General features: G+C 33.6%; 1 protein-coding gene across 1 annotated transcript in view; it reads left to right on the plus strand.

The window, feature by feature from the left end:
• The window catches only part of LOC119072207 (protein sax-3-like), a 53533-nt gene that overhangs the window by 18299 nt on the left and 16389 nt on the right, over positions 1–18845 (plus strand). The window contains exons 2-3 of the mRNA XM_037177380.1: positions 13999–14185; positions 16311–16414. Coding sequence (XP_037033275.1) covers positions 13999–14185; positions 16311–16414 — 291 coding nt within the window. The remainder of the gene's footprint in view (positions 1–13998; positions 14186–16310; positions 16415–18845) is intronic.

The following is an 18845-nucleotide window of genomic DNA, read 5'->3' on the forward strand; positions in this document are numbered from 1 at the left end:
TTGAAATTAATTGCTCTGCATGTGACCCCTTTATATCAATCATCCTTCTCAAAATTCATGAGTAATTGAGATATTTCAAGGATTTCATTACCATTCACATTTGTAATATTATTTTGATAACTGCTGAGCCAGCAGTGTAATAAATCAACAATAACATTGGTCGTATTCAAAATGTATGCTGTTACAATATTTAGATCAATTAGCATATTACTAACAATAACACACATCACAATGGATACAAGAACCAGAAAATATTTATGAAAAGTTTAACATTTGATCTTTCGAATGAAGAAATAACAATATTTTTTCTCTTTGTGAGATGTTATTGCTTTAAGCCCAATTTAACTACGAGACATTAGACTGAATGATCCCGTTACAACAAACACCAAGAAAATATTTAAAATAATTTAAACATAGAAAAAGCGTCTTAATCACACACGCATGTATATATGAGAAGTCAGTAAATCACCATCTCATCCATGGAATTGTGAATTGTGAGCAGTGTCAGCTGTTACATAAATAAAAATATTTTGTCCCATAAAACTAGGGCGTGTCATGACAAATTTTTCGTTATTTGCCCAATCCATTCGAGAATAAATAAAAAAAAAACGGTTTTACATATAGCATTGTTAGTGGAGATCCAGCGATACTGTGGAACAGCATCAGAGGAAAAAAAAAATATTCCACAGATTTTACTGTTTCCAAAAGCCGTGAAATATACCAAGGTCTAGACTATAAAATGTTGTTGTTGACAAATTTATAGTGTCACTTTGGGTACCTATCTGGGGAATACTGGGCGTTTAACATCTAAAGTTACATATTAAGTTACTTCAAAATAATGTTTTTTTTCTCGTTTTTTTTGTTAAATGAATTCATGTTGGCGTCATAAAAATAAATTTACCAAACTAATAGAGAAAGGTCGTTTCAAATGCAAATGGGTGAATATAAATTTTTCTTCTTTTAAATATGCAACGATGCTGTGTGTAAGTATCTACGTATATGTATAACACTCCCATATGCGCCTTTTTGTGAATTTTTCCCGTATAAAATGTGTTGAAGCGAACGCTCTATTTTAAATTACTTTTTAAATGGATGTGAGCTCTCAAAATAATGGGCAATAAAGATTAAGGATGAGATAATTCATATAGTCGACGGATTAATTGTTGGAAAGATTACAATTTAATGTGAGCCGGCTGAATGATGCTGGCAAAATATTTTCCTATTATAATTTTCAGTTTAATAGAGCCTTGCCTTAATATTATACTGCTGTACCTTTCCCATTCCCATTATATATTTACTGAAGAGAAGTTTGAACACAAGTGCCGAGTCACTCAATTTATGAGACTCAAAACTTTACTTTAAAAAAAATTGAAAAAGAAAAACTGTCGCTTGTCGTACCACCATATCAGTTTTTTCTACTCAAACCATTGATATGATACGGTAACGGTATGTATGATTCATATCAAAATTGAACGAGTAGGTCAATAACACCACCACTTTAACGGAAAGGTACGCTTGAACAACATAGACATATTTTTGCGGTGGTGTAAAATATACATTAAAAAAATGTCATACACCATACCACTTTTAATGGCATAGCTCTGCAATCATTTTGCACCTGGCACTATGTTATTCGTAACTAGTTCTTTTTTAAACACACATGTCATTGCATACTTTACAGTACCCGGCAGGTCGAGTTTGGTTTGGTTTGATGTTGTGTTGGTTGTTTGATAACTGTGTTGGATCACAACCAGAGCCTATCTGTGAAATTTAACGAAATTTAGCACAGTTTGAGAAAAAGCCTTAAGAAATTTAACAAAATTTTGAGAAATCTATGAAATTTAACGGAATTTAACGAAATTTGTGAAATTTAACGAAATTTGTGAAATTTAACAAAATTTGTGAAATTTAACGAAATTTGTGAAATTTAACGAAATTTGTGAAATTTAACGAAATTTGTGAAATTTAACAAAATTTGTGAAATTTAACAAAATTTGTGAAATTTAACGAAATTTGTAAATTTTAACGAAATTTGTAAAATTTAACGAAATTTGTAAAATTTAACGAAATTTGTGAAGTATAACGAAATTTGTGAAGTATAACGAAATTTGTGAAATTTTATGGTTCGTATAGCTAGCTAATTCCAACCTATTTACACTGAGTCCCTATTTTAAACATTTGTTACACACAGACGACAAGCATAATTTTATCGAATCTTTTACTTCTTTCTGAGTATTTTTGACTAATTTTTTTCCTTTATTTGTTTAAACGCGTATTTTGCCAAAAGTCATAGTTCAATTGCGATGACTAAAACTACGATAACCTCTGCCCAATATTCATCTAATATCTAGTGTATTTTTAACCTGATGAAGTAAAAGATTTTGTATCAAGCACTAGGCGATGATAACATTTCATAGATGAATTTTCGTGAAATTGAATCAAATTCGTGAAAGTGAATTCCCCTAAATCAAACAGGCCCTGATCTGAACGCAACTTCGGTGCTCCCTGTAAATCACAATGGGGAATAGTTTCGTAATCCACCGAAACATGTTTATGTCATTGTAAAGTTCACTTCATCATTTAATTTAATAGCAGAATCTCAATTGTGTTCGTCTCAGTCACGTCACTAATGCCACACTGTTGTGAATATAATACTATATGGCAAAGCGAAATTATATTAGTGAAACTATAACAAAGTATCTCTATGCCACCCAAATGTAATAACGAAATAACAGTTTCATTAGACGTAATTCAGTTACGTATAATTACATTATAAATCCCGTCATACCCTACATCGCAAAACATGCCAAAAATATTAGTTTTCGTAATTTAACAATTCCAAATTATTGTCGTCGTGTACACATGGTGTGTGTGCACAATTGTACAAATGTATGCTAACAAAATGTGTCAAATTGTTGTCAACGCCATGTGCTCTTATTAAATATTTTGACATCATTACCAAGGGGTTAATTTTGAAATAAATAAAATAAAATAAATTTAAAAAATGAAAAAAGCGAATTGAAGAGAAAAATAAAAATTGGATATGAAAAACAACAAGAGGAATCCCATTTCCCATTTGTGCAAAACCATTTTCATGCATAAACGATATCACACAATTGAATTAACACTGAAAATAATAAAATTGTGTGCTCTTTGTGTTGACTCCCTGAAAGCGGCGTTTTTGTTTCATAACTTTCTCTCTCCGCTTCTACACACACACCATTCATCCCTTCTTTAACGGAGTGATAGAATCAAATCACTATATATGAACGGTTATGGGAATAGTATTTTAATAACACAAGACGAGGAAGAAGAAGAGAATATTTTTAGAAATATAAAAAAAAATTATATCAAAATGAAACATTTTACGTTTTTTCCTTCGTTGTTTCTGTTCAAAAATAAAAAACCCGACGAAGAATATTTTATACACTCAGTGTAAATTATATTCTCTTTTTTCTACAATCCAAGTGAATGCGGAATAATAATAAAAAAAAACTTGCCTGTTTCGGTGCCCTAGGGGCTCATTTTTATTCTTCCTTCTTATATTGTCTAAAGTCTGCTTTCTTCTGCCGATATACATATACACTACACACCAGTTATTTCAATGTTGTATTAACGTACATATGAAACCATGCCAGAGATCTCGGATGATACCGAAACAGCACACTATGTATATCTATTTAGTACGGATACGTATAGTATAATAGGATATATGTATTGCGCGCGGCTTTGCCAATGCTTTCGTGTATTATACCTATTGTATTTATACAGTTTCTGCAAGATGAGATATGCTATTACTTGAGCTGATTTTATGTTAAATAAAAAAAAATTCCGGAAGATACTCTCAAGATAACCTGAGTGTTATACAGTAAAAAATGTAAAAGTTCGACAAAAATGACAACTATACTGCGCGTACGAACAACAATAACAACAACAACAACATCAATTCCACAAGAAAGTGGAATATCGAAATCATTTGTTTTATCGATTTTGCAATCAAATTTGTATATCAAGCAATTTTGCGTTTTATTCGGAAAAGGCTAGCAAACTGTTTTATACATACATTGAGTGACATGAATTATAAATGATGTGGCGTTCGGTGTGTCTTTTTTTTTATTATATCCTTGTCTTGTTCATGCCTCATCGTTTTTATCAAATACACTGGCAAAAAATAAAATAAAAATAAAAGAAGAACCACGGCTTTAGGCGCACAACACATAAAAGAGGGTTAATGTCTTCGGCATTATCTCATTGGATATAGGATATCATTTTACCATTTTATTGATTACATCTTGACATAGTTTATCAACGCTGAAGATTGATTTATTTTCGTTGCATTAAATTGTGTATTGGGATGGGTTATACTATTAGTACAAACGCGTCGTATACCTATTGATATAAATTAACCTTAGCCCATGATCCGTAATTGTATTTCATTTTGTGTGTGTATATGTATATAGATAGATTTGTAGTTCGTATGCAGTGTGATTAAGGCTAATTAATGCTCAAACTATACCGTCGTGATGATGGTAATTAATTATTGTGATATACACGTATCCATTGAGTAGATTAAATGCCAGGTCAGATGTTAAAATCAGATTGGAGCTTTGTCAACATTTTTATGTTCGGAGATTTCAGTTGTCGGACAAGTCGATTACATGTCTCAATAAAGATTATTTTCTGCAATTCAGCATCATAATGTGCAAAATCGTCATAGTTTAGATGTCTTTGTAGCATAAAATGTTGTTTGAAAATCGTTTTTTGGGCATGCGATGGTCTCCGGCCTCGTGTGGCAGTTACACGTCTAGAACCTGATAAAGCACTTTGCACTCGATGTCATAATAGTAGATTATTGACATATGACATATTTCATTGCATAAACGAAAAATAGAAAACAGACGTACTGGAACGATAAATTCCCCCGTCAATTTCAAATACTGTCTGTTTATAAGTGCTAGGACAATAATAATTTGGGGAAACATCACATATACACGGTAAGCATATTGCCAGTATCCGAATCTTCTACTTCTTTTGATCTAAGAATTGCCGCATAATCTGCTACTTCTTTAGTTTAGACATACATCAGTTTCAGTATATATACTACGATATTAGCCAGAGTTTATCGATTATTATATATATGATGTTGCTGTCGGTAACAGATGATAACATTCGAAAGCATTTATTTTTAGCTGTCTTCCTCACTCAGAAGTGTATTGGATAAGATAGGATAAGATTGGATCGTTGTTAGCTGGGTAGAAGATTTGCCTTTCGATTACTTTGTGCTACATACGACTCCATCCTCGCCAAGGATACATTACATAACATCTATCTACATCATTCTTAACGTCTCACTACCATTCACTGCCACTCTTTATTACCGTCAAATGTGTTCTCAGTTGATGCAACCATACGTTTACAAGTCAGTTAGCACCTGAGATGTATATGTTATGACGCACGTTATATCTTAGCGCACGCACTTTGTTGGATGAGCCTCGAAAGTAACATTCAGTCTATTTTTCCGCATTATTTACTATTTGAAAAAGTGCTGGATGTTTCAACTTTTGGGTGTACACCTTCTTAGGTATTAGGTTCTGGGTATTAGGTTCTGACGCAGAAGCAGCATTTCCGGTGGTGGATTAAACATTCTTTTTTAGGGATGTGGGTAGATCTGAACTCTAGGCTTTTCAGAAAAAGAAAACAAAACTGGGTTGTGATGAAAAGTGATTTCAACCGGTGGTTGTTAGTGTTCGACACAGATTTAATTGAAAACTAAATTATCTCTTGAGACATTATAATGACCACCGCCTCTATGAAAGGATCGCATGTTAAGTTAATATTAATAAAAATTAATCAACTTTCTAAAACTGCAGTCAAATCACCTCAATCATCCAGCACACCATTTCTATATAAACACATAACTCGCATCTAAATAAATTATGACATTCCTTAATGTGTCCATTATTAACTTGAATTTATTCTGAAGACAGGAAGCCGATAATTTCATCAATGTATCATAAATCAGTGTAATATGCGCTCGACACTAGTCTTTTATATTTTATGTGCCACCTACTGAAGTATATATATATGCCCAGAGAGTGTAACTGCCACATATTATAGTCTATTAGATTTTCTGTCAAGTGAAAATTATCCATTTATTTATATACTCTCCGACTAGCCGATAGTATAGCGGCACGGCAGTGCCTACGAGAACACTCTAGTGAATGAAACGAACATTAGGCTCTGTTGATATGTTTCGTTATAAATAGATGCATATCATGACACCAGTAAAACGAATATTATAGACATTATGAAGACACATCGAGACGGGTATTTATAACAATTTTCTGGATATTAATTACAAGTACTCTGATTGTATCGAATTTATTGTTGCTCGGTCTGGGTATATATTTGTATAATATAAGTATATCAAAGCCATGATAATATTCAATCTTTTGTGCTTTGCATGGACGGGATGGTAATACGTATTCCGAACTGGAAACAACTATTAATTTTAAACGAGTTAACAGCTTAGCACGTTTTATTAATTATGAAATCAAGACCATTAATCTACATTATCCGAAAACATTGGTATCATTAATTAAAATATTCTCTTTTCTTGTGCTCCGTTTTAAGAGAGAGAAGAAAAAAAAAACCAACAACATCGAGATCGTTATGGCAATAAAATTGTTGTTACGATGGGAACCGACATGATAAACAATTCCGTGTTACATTAATAAAATGTATTATCCAAACACGAGACAGTGAAATGTTTTACAGAAAAGTTAATTCTTGTCTAATGCTAAGATTTACGAGTTTCCTTTCATGTGTCAACATTGTCATGATGCGACTGTTGATACCATACATAGATACATATATATATAATAACGCTCTGAATGGTATATATATCGTGTACACCATGATGGTTGTTCGTTCAGATGCTGTAAATCATAAAATAAGCTTTTAGTGGGTTTTAGGCGGAGAACTACTTGTGCTTTTATATTTCCTAGACATGTTGTTGTTCTCTTTGTTATTAATTTTTAAAAAACCAGCAAGACAATGAAAATACTCCGTTCGCTGGAGTAGGTGTGTATAATAGTGTAAGAAAATGCTAGAAAGAAAATCTTCTAGCGCTACTTAATGTACACAATAATGTATTGTAACAATCCTCTGGTGCAGTAATAACGGTACGACTAAACTTTTTCCGACTAAAAACTGATGTACAACGAAACTCCTATAGTGTGACACATTTTTAAATGATCCATGAACAATTCACGACATGTACTTTTCCTTTTGTACACACACAACGCTATTACTTCGGGATTTTCTTCTGATTCACGCTGGTTAATGGTTAATAATATCACAGTTGATGTGATACTTAAGGAATCATTCATCATCTTCCATGCATTACAACGTTTAATTTTCGAAAAATGTTATACATTTTGTCGTCCAGCACAAAAACGATTCGGAATGACATGCCGTTTTCGAGATGTTATATGTGCTGTAAATTACACGCAGAAAAAAAAGAGAAAATGCTAATAACGATACGGGCACACTTTTCATCGTATGGTTTCGGTTTTTTTGGGATTCTTTAAACTGAACATATAAATTAAGACAACTCCTACAACACATGTGCCATGCAAAGTGTATATTTAACAAGAATTTTTAAACGAGAACAGACAGAGAGACCATGGTATGCATGGTGCAGAGACCAATTCAATGCCAACACCATATGTTTCTCACATTGAAGGAAAAAAACACTAATCAGCATAAAGAAATCTGAACAAATAATTAGTCTTATTGAAACTTTAAACGTGTCTATTGCCTTTATGTTCTTTTGACTCGTTACAACAGTATCAAGTAACCTGCATAACTACCAGAAGAAAAAATAATTCAAGATGAAAAAGAGAAAAAAAAAAATTATTTTCGACAAACAAAACAAATGCATATTACAACTGCAATTGGAAATCCATTTATCGTGTACATCAGCCCATCCACCATAGCAAATGGATATCCATCTAAATGGAAAATGGAATTAATTAAGACGAACCCATCATATATCCCCCTTTCTCCTTGTCATTTAGTAAGTGATAAATTTGATCTACGATTTTACCCATCCCCCATATGATGGCATGAGACAAACAATATATCCAAAACTCAAACAATTACACATACGAGAGATGGTTTATTAGCAAAATAATCTAATTCCCTCCCGATGTTTAATGAACGCAAACAATAAAACCATTCGCAACAACACAACCCCCTCGAACTCTAGACTGTGTGTATCCGAATGAAAAACCATTGCATAACCAAAACACAAAATGTGGAATGGCACTAATGCATGTACATTGTTATAAACCAAACTATAAAAGAACTAACAATTACGGGCGACAACATGAAACATTTTATGCCATGCAGCTGGCTGTGCGATGCATATTCGTCCAAAATAATTCCCTTGACTGAAAGTCAGGGTCTTATGAAAGAAAATACCCTTAAATGTCCGTAACGCTAAGTTCACTTTGATATTTTGAAAATGTTCTACATTGGCAAAAAACGTTAAATACAGAAAACGTCCGTACACTTGTGGACTCGATAACTCTTGTAATTCTTTACCGATTTGCAAAATTTTGGTTTTAATCGACGGAGAATGAAAATCATGAGGTTAAGTTCGTAGATGGGCAATATTGGGATAATGAGATGGGAGTAATTCTCAAGGGAATTTTATTCCTTGTTACCGCGATAACTTCCCTAATTCTTATCAGATTTTAAAATTTGTTGTGTTATTCGACGAAGATTGAAATTCTTGAGGTTGAGTTTGCAGATGGATAATGTTCGAACAACGAGATGGGAGAAATTCTACACAGACGCTTTTCCTTGTGGACTCGATAGCTCGAGTAATTCTTTACCGATTTGCAAAATTTTGGTTTTAATCGACGGAGAATGAAAATCATGAGGTTAAGTTCGTAGATGGGCAATATTGTAGTAATGAGATGGGAGTAATTCTCAAGAGATTTTTTTACTTGTTACCGCGATAACTTCCATAATTCTTATCCGATTTTCAAAGATTTTGTCTTAATCGACGAAGATTGAAAATCTTGAGGCTGAGTTTGCAGATGGATAATGTTCGAACAACGAGATGGGAGAAATTCTACACAGACGCTTTCTCTTGTTACCGCGCGATAACTTGAGTAATTTTGACCCGATTTTCAAATTTTTTGTTTTAATTGACAGAGAATGATATTGGAGTAGTGAGTTTGGAGTAATTGTAAACATAACTTGTTTACCACGACATTTTTGCAACGGATTTCCAGAAAAATTTCTTATTTGACGAGTAGTGAAATTCTGGATTTCTGGTCTAACAATTAAGAAGTACTTCCCAAAAGAGTTTTTGCTTGCTTGAGAAACCGATAGCTCGAGTAATTCTCAGAGGCTTCAAAAATCAATTTCGACCAGTAGCGTAATTCATGTGGTTAAACTCGAACATTGGAATTTAATTGGACTAGTAATCTGGGATATACGACAATTTTTGCGTGAAATCCGTATTCTTAAAAGAATTTTTTTCGTTCCTAAAATGTTTGAACGAGTGTGAACTTTGTGGCCAGAGCGAAGCGAGGGCCGTAATTCACACGAGTTATATTTTTTCAAGAGGTAGGCAGGAAATACGCCAAATTATACTCAGACGCTTTTCCTTGTTATCGTGATAACTTAAGTAATTTTTACCCGATTTTAAGTTCGTAGATGGATAATATTGGAGTAGTGAGGTTGGAGTATAATTGTAAACACAACTTGTTACCGCGACATTTTTGCAACGGATTTCCAGAAAAAAAAATTATTCGACGAGTAAGTGAATCTGGATTTCTGGTCGAACAATCTAGAAGTCTAGAACAATCTTGCTTGCTTGATAACACGATAACTCGAGTAATTCTCAGTATCGTAATTCATGTGGTTAAATTCGAACATTGGACTTTATTGGACTGGTAATCTGCGATATACGACAATTTTTGCGTGAAATCGCGTTCTTAAAAGAAATTTTTCGTTCCTAAAGTGTTTGCACGAGTGTGAATTTTGCCAGAGCCGTAATTCACATGAGTTTTTTTTTCAAGAGGTAAGCAAGAAATGCGCCACCTGTTCAGCGCTTTTAGTAGACTATATAGGAGACTCAACTTAGGAGTAAGACATCGCTCGCAGGACCTTCAACTCATAGCTCTTTTTGTTTCTTCAGGAAATTAAATAAATATAAGTAAAATGAAGCATGTGATGACTGCTGTTTTCTGAATAAAAGAGACATCACCTTTTCATGTGACTTTAATTTTGTGATCTCAAAAACACCACCTCATTTAAAAATGGTTAGAAAACTAAGGCTGGAATTATAGAAAAAATAGCCAGTCAAGGGACCTGACCCACCCAAGCGGTGGGGCCTAGTATTTTTGGTGCAGAAATTTCAAATGGAAGATGGAAAGAAAAAAATAAAACCAGAGTGGTTATTGTTCTCCCTTTCGGTTGCATCACTTTTTACAAATGGATGACTGACGTACGCTATTACTGAATTGTGCATGGATTTTTGTGCATTCGAACTGCAATAGGTGATGAACAGTGTACACGGTGGTAATATAATCTTATATGTTCCACACCCATTGGGCCAAATTGAATGAAATCCAATGAATAGAATTGAATTTCAGTGTCAGAACATATAATAACGAACAAAAAAAATATTAAAAAACTTGCGCTAGCTATACAACAAAAACGAAAAATTAATTAAAAATAAATATCAGCTCACGGAGATTATTGCTGATATGTTTGGGTATGGGATTTATTATTATATACCGAAACATCAAAGGCATAATACTGTAGAGAGAATGCTATTAATTTCGTTTCGTATTTTATATACATTAGTTGCCAAGGAGTTTAATTTTCCCATTGTGGAAAATATAATAGGGAGAAGGACACGCGTCGTTAAATTACCAAATTGTTAATCCAATAAAGTGTAATGTTCAAAAAATAAAAAATTAATTGGATAATGTGTGAAAATTGAAAATGTTCGATTAAAAAGAAAGAAAAGATAAACACGATCTCAATACGAATTCTACTGCTTCTAAAAAAGAAAGAAATTCCTTTGCATTATAATATAACCATGTCTTGTTGAATTAAGCAAATTAGTATCAATTTATTCAGTTCACAACACAATTAAGATTACTGTGGAACTTTGTTCCAAAAAGTTATTTTAAATAAAGAGCAACACGAAACCAGATGCCCATTTCACAGAGAAAATTAAATTTAATATCCATGTGTCTGTTGCAATATTGTGATTATACGAGCACTTTAAAAATAATTATTTTTTTTTCTGCTTCTTTTATCGGGTGGGGAATATATACAGCTAAAATCCGAGTTAATTTACGCCAAATTATTATCATTACATTTCTGACGCTGCATGGAGTTTAGAGGATATGGTCAATTTCCATTTCATAATTTGTCATCGTCCATCAATGCATTTTGGTGAAGTAATGTGATGCAATTGCATAATGTAAATTGATGTTTCGCTGTTCGCTATCTCTAGCAATTTACATTTGTTTCAAATTGATTGGATTGATTTAATATGGTCAATAACCTTTCAGAATCGGGTGGTGTTTTCCTTTCGACAACAAGGACAAAAATATAAAGAGTTGAAACGAGAGAAATAAAAGATCTTGTTTCAAATAGCAGGTTGTACTTTGACCAGTACTAGAGTTAATCGTATTGAGGGGATAATTTCGCCATTTCAAAAAGGTTAATTTTAGAATGTACTTTGAAGACTTATTACTTTGCCAGCTACGTTAACCTAGAAATAGTTTAACCAAAATCAGCTGCTGATTGGCTGGAAGAAGCCGAATATAGTTTCCGTAACTTGTAACAAAAATTACTATAAATCAGCGTTAAATGTCGATTGGTACGATGAGTACAACTTTTATATGCTCTACTCACAGTATACCGAATGGAAGGAAAATTGTATCGAAAAATCTATTTCGTGGCGATTACAGCAGATGCTTTCGCAATCAACCTGTCAAGATCGATCTTTAATAGTAAATCGGTCTTCAAATATAACCCAACACAACAAATGGAGTAAGAGATTTTGGCTGTTGAATCTGTTGTAAATCTTCGATCGAAAGAAAATCGAAAGAAATAACGGATTCGGTTATTATACTGCTTATATGCTTACCTTACCGTCTGTGAAAGGTTATTGCAATTTTATTATGGATTATACAGCAGACTTATGTGCATTAATCTGACAATGAACACGCCTGACAAATCGTTATACATAACGTTCCATTTGTCTATAGCTTTCGGAACTATGCTCCCAATTCTGAACTAGTTATGTACACACAGCACATTTTGTTACAAGTTAAATGCAATGAAAGTCTAGAACAGGTATGGTCGATCGGCGAATTCGTCTTAAACGCACTCACATTTTATGTCAAAATAATATGAAAATGAGTGCGGACATTTTTATGTCCTCCGGGCGGACAATAGACTGTACCTGTTTTACACTTTCATTGGTTAAATGAAGTATATTTAATCTCAGCACTGTCATATTAATTGTTCTAGGTGATCTAGGTTCAATGTTTTTTTCAATTTTTGTGATCTTTCAAAGTTTGTGGTTTCCCAGCTAGCTAACAGGCAGGTAAAATGTATTTCGTAAGTTTTTCTCGGATACATTTCCCGTTCCACGAAACTTTTACTTTGCTGGGAATCAAATACAGCAAATTGATGGACAACTTTTCTAAAATTGGCTAATATTTAACAGAAGTCTCTCACCTGTATAATTATCGGTCTGTTACTTCTTTTTCTCATACTAAAAAATCTTTTACTTCAATTGTTTAGACATAAATTTTACTACATAAAGTGTAATAAGTTCGAGTTGATCATTTTCTTTTGCCTTCGATGCCAATAACAGACGCAATTATTTTCAAAATGTCATCGTGTTTAGGATATTTAGATCGCCTCAAAATAAATGTTCTCATACGATGGTTGGCTGAAGGTTTCCGATTATATTCCACTCCCTGTACGGTATTTTCAGTTTTATAAACAATTTTGACACAGTGCAGTCGATAAGTTCAAACTTTTACAATGCATCAACTACTACAATCTCTCCTAGAAACACTTTCGAATGCATTCTTTCAAGAAGAGGCGCGTGATTATAGAACTAATTATTTTGCTGCTACTTGTTAGCATACCTTGAGGAGTTATTTTTGGGTTGAGATTGTAAATGTTTCCATAAAAAATTGAGTTATCGACTAAACTAACAAAAAAAAAACGTGCAATTAGCATACTGCACCGTTTTCCCTGGTAGTTTGTGACTCAGATATTCCTCGATTTCTATTAAAACAAACATACCAAACAAAAAAAAACGTTTCTTCTCAGCACCATTACGAAACTCTACTCGAATCGATTGTAATAGCTTATTAATGTAACCATAATAATCCGAGACCTGTAAGTCAATAAAATCGTTAAATAAATCATTTCCGTAAAGAAAACACCTTTTATTATTTCTATAATACGAAAAGTTAAATATTGGAATTGATGTAGTCAAATACCAAACGCCAAACATTACATTATACGAAACCAAACTAATTTCCAAATCGATAAACCGAATTCAATTTTAAACCCATTAGCCTCATTCAGTTGGGTTTTTTATGCAACATGGAAAAGTATATAAACCAAACTCAAGTGATTATACAAGAAAGAAAGAAAAAAATTTACAAGAAAAACAAACTTAAGCACCACACTTAACGTAGTTTTTTTTTAACTCTCCTAAAGCATACTGGGTAATGGCTAATTATCTGGAGTGTATCCAGTTGGTCTACTTATAAACTTTTTGAAAACAGATTGCATTTCAATTCTCATTTTTTTTGTGTGTTCAATTTTTTTCCTTCTTTGATTGTTAACTTTCTATTGCCGCATTGTTTCATACTACACATAAAAATTGAGGAAAATTTAATTTACATTTTTTGTTCTTTTTCTTTACAGCTCAACAACGTCCAAAAATCTTAGAACATCCGGCAGATGCAGTAGCTGCACGCGAAGAACCGTTAACGTTAAACTGTAAAGCAGCTGGTCGACCACCTCCAGAAATACTATGGTATCACAACGGAACGCCATTGGTCCCGTCGGAACGAAGAGTGGTACTACCTGAAGGATCCTTATTTTTTCTTAGGTAAATTACACAATACCACAAATCTCTTCAGAATGCTTGAACATAACCAACGAATACTTCTAAACTCATGAAAGAAAGAAGTAAAAAAAAGGACTTAAGTGGAAATTGAAAAACTTGTACTTCACCTCTACTCATCATAAATTTACCCGCATTAAAAGCCCTGTTTACAATTTCTTAGTTAAACAAAAAACAAACGGAAAAGTCTACTCAAAGTTTATTATTATTGAATAATTGAATTAGGTTGTTCATTCAACTTGGTCCGCAGCCTCATGCTTCATCCCATCCATCCATATCCAATATATATACGCATGCACACATAAAAATAATAAATAGAACAAACAAAACAATGTATTTTTAAGTATGCAGTAAATCAATCATCGAACTCTTGAGTTTGAAATTAGAAAATCGTAAAAACTACATGTACGACGTACGTTACACATTATTCGTTTCATTTATGCTTTTGTTGCATTCTGACTGGAATGAGATGCTTTCGTACGAGGAAACAAATAAAACAAAAAAAAGTTTATTTTTTGGAACGTTCAGTTTATGATTTTCCGTTGATTTTATTTGGTTTTTTATCGTTCCCAAGATATATTCTCGGTCTACAGAAGTATAACGAAGAAAAGGACCGGCCAATAAACGACATAACAACACAAACTACCATTATGGAGTCCATATAAAGAAATTATTACGATCATTCGTCGTATAACTTAATCATCTCTTCCAAAGTTTTTCTTTGTCCATGTCTCGCAGTTCATACAAACAATAGAGTAGACGGATTTATAGTGTTACGAAAAGGGAAGTAACTAATTATAATGCAACCTTCATAGTAATGGCTGGATATTTCGTTCATATAGAGTAAATTTACGTAGGTGGAACAGTGTTCCCACCAGAAATCAAATTACAACGACGGCCGATCAACAAATGCATTGTTCAATAGCTATTTTGCTAACTAGTTAGTAAATCGGGTTGTTTTGCGCGCTAGATGTGAGTTTGCCGATACGAGCGAAGCGAGCACGAGAATTGTCGTGTGTAAATTAACTGCGTTTACTAACTAGATTGTTACTGAAAATTATGAATATTTTCAACTTGCAGTAGATAAACAAACTGACAGTGTAGCTTGACAAAAAACCGTTACTTTTACTCATGACTATTGTACGTGAAAGATATCTGTATCGAAAAGGTATTCTAAAATCGGGCATTAAGAAAACTTCTTTTTAGTTACAAATTCCGATATTGGCGTCCCTTTGAATAAATCTTTTTTCAGCGAACTTTGCGCAATTTGATAGCCAGTTCGATCCTGAAATGAATTGCTCCAAGAGGAGATCTAGAAACTGGATTTACTATATGTCATAGACCATGAAACACTTCCTCGTAACTATTAGGAGACTATAGCCAAGCGAAAAATTTTCATGTTGATGTCACATCACAGAATAGGTGATGTATTTGGATCTATTAAGATTTAACATCAAAACTTTCCGTTTTGATGATGTCCCCTAATAAAATATCGAATAAAAAACTCTGAAGAACTCCACTGCAAGAACTTAAAGTAATTCTCAATTTCCCTCGTCTTTCTCTGTAAAGTAAAACATGAAAGTAAGTTGATATACCATTTGGACAATTTTTTGTTTCCTTCCAGGTTCTCATTTTGAATTACTTTTCGGCTAGTGGTCTATACCTTGATTTTCTTTTTGCTTTAATGGAGTTAATATGGCTCTCTTAAAGTCAATAAGTTCAGGCTACTTTAATAGTTATTTTCCTTACGCATGCTAAAATGCCTTTTTAGCGAATGAGTAAAGGCCTTTTAGCATGAGTTAGGAACAACCTTTTTTCTAAACGACGTGAGAAATAAGCGCGATATTTCAACACTAGTTAGGAAAAATCTATTACCTCAATAGTTAAGACGAATATTTCGCTATATACTAAACTGAAAAAGCCCGAGCGAATTGCTTATTTTTGTCTTCGCTCTCGACAATAGATGTGACATATAATAAATGCAAAATTTTTTGTTTTGATCGACACTCCGATTGCACTGGAAATCTTAACCTCAAAGAATCGAATGCCTCTACAATAATGAAGCGTTCTGCCAAATCCTGCTGTAATCAAAAATGATCTTATTTTTCAGGGTAATGCAAAATAAACGAGAACAAGACAGCGGCGTATATTGGTGCGAGGCTAAAAGTACAGCAGGAACAGCAGCCAGTAGAAATGCAACCTTACAAATAGCAAGTAAGTCAACTGAATTTAAAGAGAAAAAAAGAATTGGAACCTCACAAAAAATGCAACATCTTTTGATGATCAAATATAACGATGATGCTGAGGCATAGCTAAGCCAGCTAAGCATACAGTGTGTAACAGAATATATACACACAATGGTACGATGTGACCCAATAGATATATAATTTCGTATAACACAAAACCTGCCAAGAGTTCAAATAAATTCAAACATCGATTCATCTTCACCCATACACTTTGTGTCACACTTTAACTCTCTCTCTATATATATATGTGGACCAGAAGTGTATAGCAAACTCTGGATTCATATCGTATACGGAACGTCGTATATCAAAGATGTCTTTGTACGTTTTCGTTCCATTCTTCTAGAATAAATATTAAATGATTACAAACATTTTTTTTACGACACTTCTTCCAAGAATGCGTTTAGATATATTATGTGCATTGTGTGGTAAATATTGTAAGCAAACCGAACGAAGAAATGAAAAAGCCACATACTTGAGAATCGTTTTAGTTGTAAAACCGTGTTATGCTATTTAATCATGCATATTGTAATGGGCTGTGTTGTATGTAATGTGTACAAAATTTCAGTTTATTATCGACTTTTTGTATGACCCAATCCAATCCAAATATTGATTTTGTTTCGAATTTTTTTTCCTTCCTCTGTTGTTAAACAATATAAAAAACAAAACTAAAACCAAACATAAAAAATGTATTTACGATTTAAAACAACCATTTTAATTGAAATGCCTGACGGGTTTATATTTTTTTGTGAGTAATTGAAGATCCACACATACACACAAAGCAAAACACAATGGCCCATACAATTGGGGGTTGAAATGGTTCTGCTCGAAACGGTTTTTTGTGCACGAATATTTTTCCGGAATTATTAATGATTCGTCTTTAAGTGTTCTGTAGTGGAAGGAATGTAAACAAATTTTACTGTAAACACAATGACTGTTTTGGGAGTAGACATTTTAATTGCTTGGATAATTGTGTGCGGCTTGAACGCTTTCAAACAAGGAGTTCAAGTGTGAGGCTTTTTGAATTCCCAACAATACTTTATGGTCATCAAACTTAATTCAGTATAAAATTAAGTTTTCCATTACACTGTAAAGCGCACGGTTATAAAAATGTGAACATGCTGGTAAACTAGATATTACAAACTTTGTTCCCCTTGAGAAGTCGTCATCCTTTTCAATTTATTTTTGAAAATATTAATTTTGCTCGCTTTCGGGGAGTCTCTTTTGAATCCTACAAATTGCTTTAATTTCTACCTCTCAGGACACCTAAACATTCGAATTTTGATTAGAGATTGCATTAACCGACTTCGGTAAATTTTTGGTAAATTGCAACTGTAACAGCATGTAAATTAATTAACTCAGAATTGGCATCACCTTTTAGAAATATCTTTCGGTGGAATCATTGTCGTGAAGCATTATCGCACTGGCCCAAATCAAATACGTTTTAATGATAGCAATTCCTGCAAATTTTCTGAATATTTTTCGGTAAACTCAGCAAATTTCTCCAATAGACCTCATCGCATTCGAGCCAATGCGATGGATTATCTCACTCTAACAAGGACTCTAACGAAAGAGATTACTAAGCTGATGATAATCGTACTAGCAATAGGGTGTTAATTTACATGCTCCGACCTACAGCGATGTCGGTAACTGCAATCACTATTCTTGATACAGTATTTTGAGAACATGTATTTATCCGAAACAGTACTTACTTACTTACTTAGGCGGGCACTACAATCTACTATTGGTTTTGGCCCCCTCCAGCAATCTTCTCCAATCGGACATATTCCGCTCCAACGTTCTCCAGTCGCTCACTCTTAGTACTTTTAGATCAGACTCAATTGCATCTTTCCATCTCGCTCTTGGCCTTCCTGGTCTGCGTCTTCCATCGGGATTTGTATATAGCAGTTTCAGTGTTACTCGTTCCTCGTTCATTCTTTGTACATGACCGAGCCATCTTAATCGATTGATTTTGATGAATTTGACTATATTAGGCTCCTTGTAAAGGTGATACAGCTCATGGTGTATCTTCTTCTCCAGTTGCCGTTCACATTGACACCTCCAAAAATTGACCGAAGAATTCTCCTTTCAAAAACCAAAAGTGTCTGTTCGTCACTTTGTGTCATGCACCAAGCTTCCGATCCATATGCTACAACTGGTCGAATCAGCGATCTGTACAATTCGCACTTAAGGTTGCGGTTGAGTGTTTTTGACCGGATGAGTTTTTGAAGACTGTAGTAGCTCCTGTTACCAAACGTTACCCTTCTACATATTTCCTCTCCGATGCTATTATCACTATTGACCAGCGACCCAAGGTAAATAAAGCTGTCGACAGTCTCGAAGTGTTTTCTATTCACCTCCAGCGTATGGTCCGTTGGTCTGCCATCTCATGTACTTGGTTT

This window comes from Bradysia coprophila (genome assembly GCF_014529535.1).
Source record: "Bradysia coprophila strain Holo2 chromosome IV unlocalized genomic scaffold, BU_Bcop_v1 contig_81, whole genome shotgun sequence".
Taxonomy (NCBI): domain Eukaryota; kingdom Metazoa; phylum Arthropoda; class Insecta; order Diptera; family Sciaridae; genus Bradysia; species Bradysia coprophila.